At 32.5% G+C, this 6,687-nt stretch overlaps 1 protein-coding gene across 1 annotated transcript in view; it reads right to left on the reverse strand.

Annotated features, from left to right (window-relative positions):
- Nucleotides 1-1,260: 1,260 nt before the first annotated feature.
- The window catches only part of LOC117167884 (lebercilin-like), an 18,645-nt gene continuing 13,218 nt past the window's right edge, over nucleotides 1,261-6,687 (reverse strand). The window contains exons 2-5 of the mRNA XM_033353119.1: nucleotides 2,390-2,636; nucleotides 1,870-2,030; nucleotides 1,607-1,755; nucleotides 1,261-1,512 (exon numbers count right to left, since the gene is read on the reverse strand). Coding sequence (XP_033209010.1) covers nucleotides 1,383-1,512; nucleotides 1,607-1,755; nucleotides 1,870-2,030; nucleotides 2,390-2,636 — 687 coding nt within the window. The 3' untranslated portion in view covers nucleotides 1,261-1,382. The remainder of the gene's footprint in view (nucleotides 1,513-1,606; nucleotides 1,756-1,869; nucleotides 2,031-2,389; nucleotides 2,637-6,687) is intronic.

A 6,687-nucleotide genomic window follows, 5' to 3' on the forward strand; every position in this document is an offset into this window, starting at 1 on the left:
AACGTGAAATAGCGAAGCTTATAAACCGATCGAGAAATGTTATTTACCTGTATATAAAGAATAGAAGTAATCAAATAGTGAAGAAGAAACGTGGACCACGGCAAACAACTAACAAACAACTAAGGGGTGCAGAAGAATAAAATATGATTTTGCAGAAAAGAAGCTGCATTGGACGCACGAATGGTCAAAGGTACATACTTAGACAGTGCAGTTTTTCTCATAACAAATAATTAGTTCCTTCAAGCCTATGTAATTAAAGCTTGGGTCTTTTACTTGCTTATCAGATTATCTGGTCTGACGAAAAAAAATTTAATTTAGATGGTCCTGACGGAATGCGTTATTATTGGCGTGATCTGAGACATGAGCCTCGTTATTTTTCAACCCGAAACTTTGGAGACGGTTCCGTCATGGTATGGGGGGCATACAGCGGTTTCGGAAAAGTGGCCTTAGCTTTTATTTCTCATAAAATGAAAAGCGGAGATTACCAGGCAGTGCTAGAAGAACATCTTAAGCCCTACCTTGGACGTTTCCGCTCTGCAAAATTGACTTTCCAGCAGGACAAAGCAGCCATATATGCGAGCAAGTCTACGAAAGATTGGTTGGCAAAGTCAAAGATCCCCGTACTCGCGTGGCCAGCGATCTCTCCAGACCTTAACCCAATGGAAATTGTTTGGGGCATGATGGTACGCGATGTGTATGACAACGGAAAGCAGTACACAACGGTCGCAGAGCTGAGGGAAGCGATCAAATCAGCGTGGAAAAACGTCACCGCGAAAAGTCTCGAAAATCTGAATAAATCGATGGTAAAGCGAATGAAAATAGTATTAAAAAATGACGGAAATATTATTAATTACTAATTTTGTGAATAAAATCTTTTTATATGTACGTATTTTGTTGAATAAATTGAATTCTTTCGGAAAAATTGAATTTTTTTCTAGTGGCCCTGATAATTTGGGACACCGATTTTTTCGAAAAAATGCCCAAATAAATGAACGAATGGAATTGCGAGCTCTATATTTTAGGAAAAATCGTTAACTCGACTCATTTATTCACTCAAAAAATTTGGTGCAGTTTGTTCCAATAGAAAAAAAATTATCCTTAAAAAATGGGGTGGCCCTATAAATATGGGACACACTGTATTATGCCAAAGTAGTTTTGACCTAGAGTCGCTTAACTCGTTTTGAGTAAAAGAATTAAATGTAGATAGTACATATACAAAGTTTAATTTTTTATTTCGTACAATCTAGTAATATAACAAATATATTATAATTAAGTTGAAATAAATATCTGTTAATTTAATACTTTCTAGGATTTCATTTTGAAGTTCGAAAATACTTTAACAGTTCATCGTACTCTTGTTTAAAACACAAATAAAAATAAGTTTATGACAACTTCAAGTCAGTGATATTATCGTTGTCGAGCAGAAAAAGTTTTTTCTTTTTCGTTGAATTCTCTGCAGTTTGTGTTAGGTGTTCTGCCTTCACTGAAGTCGTAATATTTAGATTCGGCCATCTGAAAATATTACGTTTATTCAGAAAATACTGCAGGAATTAACTGAGACTTGTTATAAGATATCAAGATGAAATTTATTGAAAAGATAGTATACCTAATATCAGGTTTCTTCTTACGTTTAACAGAATCTTTTCCTTTCTTGTTGCTACTTTCACCATCACTCCAAGCAGGATGATTGAAACTGTGATGAATTTTATTTTGTGATTCTGTTCGGTGTTCGATCCGTTCTTTTAGCTTCTCGATCTTAAGAAGTATCATGAAATTTAACGATTAGTCAAGATTTCGAAAACTTCAGTTGGTGACATTTCTTTTAGAGTCGAAAATTAATTATGTATCCTTAAATGCCTATTTTATTACCTCGGCATTTGCAGCATCTAGTTTTGTTTGATACTGAGACACTTCCCGGCTTCTTTCGATACGGTTTCGTTCTTGTATAGCTTCGATCTGTTTCTGATGCTCATCAACTTGTAAATCAATTTGAGATCGTAAAATCTCCAACTCATCTTCCAATTTGGAAACTGTGAAAATATCTATTGTTATCATGGTAATTTAATTCATTTATCAATTAGGAAGTTATCTTCCAAAAATTAATTAAATATAACTGAAGAAACAAAAGCAAAAATTAATATATCTTGTTGAAAATGTTTCAACTTTAATCGATCATATCTAAAATTCAAAAGAAAATAATTCGGACAGGCGGCATTTTAAGAAATACACATGAATTGAATGTTGCTAAGGTAAAAAAAAATTAGTTAATATTGGTTTTACTGTGCAATAAAAATAGTAGAAGCACAATAACTTTTCGAACAAAAAATCTGAGATTAACGCTTAATTGTGTATGAAGGAAAAACAGGTAAGTTTTATTAAAAATGCTTACAGAGTTCATCTTTGGTCTTTAGGTCTTTTGTCTGGTTTTCAACTTCCAGCTGCAAATCGTTTACAACTGTACGTAGATGAGTTATTTCATCTTTCATAACAGCTTTGGATTCAAAGACAGATCTATATTTTTCTGTAATTAGTTCCATGAGCTTCTTGGAATGAGTTCGCGATCTGTTTAACGCTTGTTTTTGTTTCTCTATTAATTTTTCCAGAGCTTCATTGTAGGATTTTAATAATATTAAAGCCTACAATTTTAATTAAATTCAATAATTAATATAAGACTGATGATTAAATCATGCATTATTATTTATTCAAAGGATTTGTGGTCAAATGTATTTAGCTTGAGTAACATTATTATTAAATGCCGGATTTTCTAAAGTCTGATTCTTAATTTTGAAACTTTTGGGAAAATTGTTGCCCTTATACAATAATGCCATTTAAAAAGGATCATTTTGGCCCCGGATTCTATAACCGCTTATAGAATCCATCGCCTGAGAGTACCCTACCGATAGAAATCTCTGAGTATTCTCAAGCGAAATAGCCTGGCCCATTTGAGTCTATAAGTAGAGTCGATTTGATTGATTTAGTCTTTGAGATAGTCTGAGAGATTTGGGTCCTTTTGAAGGTCCTTTGGTGCGATGGTAATATACGAGGTGTGTTCAAAAAATAAGGTGACTTTATGGTTTTCTTAAAAAATATTCATTTATTCCTCACTATTTATGTTGTCCCCCTCAAAGTAATCCTCCTCAGATATAATACACTTGTGCCAACGCTTTTTCCAATCATTGAAGCACTTCTGATAATCATGTTTTGGTATAGCCTTGAGTTCTTTCAGCGATGCAGTTTTTATCTCTTTAATTGTTGAAAATCGATGTTCTTTCATGGGTCTCTTCAGTTTTGGGAAAAGAAAAAAGTCACTGGGGGCCAAATCCGGTGAATATCATTATTGACTTCATTCAACATCTCCTGAGCGATGGTCATGCGATGGTCATGCGATGGATCTTTTGATCAAAATTAAGCAGTTTTTGAACAAATTTCGCTGAAACACGTCTCATGTTCAAAACGTCCAAAAAGATAGCATGGCATGAGCCAACCGATATGCCAACATCTTCAGCAACTTCTCTGATGGTAATTCGGCGATTTTTCAACACCATTTCTTCTACTGCTTGAACGTTTTCATCTGTTGTTGACGTGCTGGGACGTCCAGGGCGAGGTTCGTAGACTCACCGTATGCAACTGTCAACATTTCAAGAGTTTTAGAGCACTCGATTCCATTTTTACACAAAATTTAATGCAAACTCTTTGCTCCATTTTTTTTTAAAGAAAATCGTTGAGCACACCAAACCCTTCTAACCTTCTACGCCTCTGTCAGAAAAACAACATGAGCTATATAGTCAAAACTGTGAACATATGATCGTGACGAGTGTACCAACACAAAACAAAAAATTTAAAACTTGAATGTACGTAGCCCGCGAAAATTGAAAAGTCACCTTACTTTTTGACCACACCTCGTAATGTTCCTTTTGTATTCGTCACGTACCGGGAGGGCAGTTATTTACAGTAGTTGGCCCTCGCTAACCCGACTCTCCCTTTTTGAATTTCTCTTCAAATTATTAACAGTTTCTTTTTTAATTGATGAATTTTCTCATTATACTTATTTATAATTATAACTTATATACTAATATAAAATTTTCTAGTTGAATTACAAAATGTTGTCTTTTTTGCGTATCTCATTCCATTTACGAGAAAAATTGTATTAATTCTAATTTTAAGCATTTAAAAAAAAAGTTAGATACCTGAAATCATCGAAACCCGTAGATTCCGAATTATTATGATTTAGGCTGTTAACTAGAAAATTTAACAAATCTACTTCTCAATTTTAATCCGAAAGCTTAACAAAGGACCCTTGAGTGTCGGCTACTCTATTGATATAGACTCTCTGCTTGTTATTTATGATCGAATTCTTATTTCAATTTCAGCCTCTCTGCTTGTTATTTATGATCGTATTTCTATTTCAATTCTGGAAAGGACATTTTGAAGCCTTAAAACATTTAAAAGAGCTACGGGGACCTTTAAATATATGTACTTGTGTGCCTGCGGAGAATTTCTCTGAGCTTCTCTGACCCTAGAGAATCTTTAGCATATACTCAGAGATTTCTATCGGTAGGGTAGGGAAGCCCCTGGCCGCTTGTGTTTAAGCGAAGTGCAGGGGCCTCCTAACTCTCAGGCGATAAATTATATAGGTGGTTATGGAATACAGTGCCTCCATTTAAAACACTGGTTTTACAAACAAACAAAATATTTATTTTTTAATCGCTTGCTTTCGTAAGTTTAATGTGAACACTTTAACTACGTTTTTTCAGATATCATAAATATGATAACTTAAATCGAAAACTGTGATTGAAACTTCTGAGGAATTACAGCCATAAATTGTAACTGAAATTTGTTTGCAATTAGTTTTGAAAGAAGGTTCTCAAAGCACCTACGGCTTTGACGATTACATTCCGATTACAAGACTTGTGCTTTGCGCTCGCTAATTTGTGTCCAATTGAAAAACTTCATCAAGATAATTTGTAAATTTTGTTCAAATTTACTAAAAACAACGTTTTCAACTTACGGATTTCTTGAAAACAAAAATTGCAAATTTTTGAAAATTATTCAACTTTTTGAAAATTATTCAACTTTTTGAACTTTTGTCTCATTAAGAAATTTCATGAGAATAGTTTCGAAATACATATATCTTATATCTAGTAGAAATTTGGATTGATATTTCTTAACCTATTAATTTTTTTTTCCTTTTTTTGAAAATTTTGAAAAACATATAACTTTTTGAACTTTTATCGAATTTAAAAATGTCATGAGGATAATTTGCGAGTCAGTCTTTTTCCCCTTTACCAGAAAATGTTACGAAAATTTTTTTAACTGATTAAAATTTTTTTTTATTTTGAAAAAGCTCTAACTTTTTGAATTTTTGTCTAGTTGAAAAAGTAACTGAGATAATTTCTAATTATATTTGATATCTAGTGAAGAATTTTAACCCTCTCACCGTACAATTCATTCCACCATTCGTAAACCGTACGCTATTGCGAAATGGGGTTTCACGATTTCAGCATCTGATTTATAGATGAAAAAAATGTTCGAAACATATAAATTGGTATATGATTTTAGGGTAAAATTTCCCGCAGAATACACTGCTAAGATTTAAATTGACGAAAAAATACGTTGTTGTAAAAAATTGTTATAAACAAATAATGTTTTTTTAAAGTGACTTTTTCTTCTTTAAAATGATGTATTTTTTGTATTCCAACCAAATTCAATAGAACCAACGTGATTTCTTAATTAAAACCTTGCATTTTAAGGAAAAATATATACAAAAGTGATCGAATCCTACAATGTATTTTTCCCGTGCTCCGAAAGTTACTATATTTTCGAAAAGGGAATTTCGAGATTTTAGAGTCGACAAATAAGAGGAAACATATTAAATAACAATAAAATGCAATGAAACCATTTATTTATCATAAAAAATATGTGAAACCTTAATTAATATATAATGATTGATTAATATTATTGATTATCATTGAAAATACATTACGAAAATGGACACAAATGTCATCAATATCAAATTTATTTATGATTGTGATCGCATGCAAAAATCTGTTTTCTTTTTAATTTCATTCAGTAAATGTATAACAGTCTGCTAATATTGTAAAAATGATTTAATTTACTTACTTTTAATGAAAATGTAAGTGATTAACACCAAAATCTACAAGTTTTATGTAACGGAGTCGGCAACGATACTGCACACACAAACCGAATACTAATACGAATTTGCACTAACTCTTTATACAGCAACTTACTACTTCCTCATTCAAGTCACAAATATCGCCTATTCAACGACCTTAGATACGAAAGGGGTCCCTCATATTAGTCGTAGATGGGATATACCTGGGGAAAGCGATTAAGGAAAATGCCAACATAAAAATTTTGCTGGTGCGAATTCGCACTAGTGTACGGTGAGAGGGTTTATGAAAATTTCCTAATTTATCAGAAAAGTATTTTTTCTATTTTGCTGAACATTTTCAAAATTTTCAAATGTATATAACTTTTCTAATTTTCATCAAAATTGAAAATTTAATTTGTATAATTTTCCATTCTTCTCCCGATCTAAGGTAAACTGACCATTACTTACTAATCGCATGAGCGATTCCTGAGGTGGGTAATGGGGGTTAGCTGGAGTTGCCCAGGATATATGTTAAAAGAAGTGTTAGGAAGAGAAAATATGGTTACTAGACAAAT

This window comes from Belonocnema kinseyi, chromosome 2, assembly GCF_010883055.1.
Source record: "Belonocnema kinseyi isolate 2016_QV_RU_SX_M_011 chromosome 2, B_treatae_v1, whole genome shotgun sequence".
Lineage (NCBI taxonomy): Eukaryota > Metazoa > Arthropoda > Insecta > Hymenoptera > Cynipidae > Belonocnema > Belonocnema kinseyi.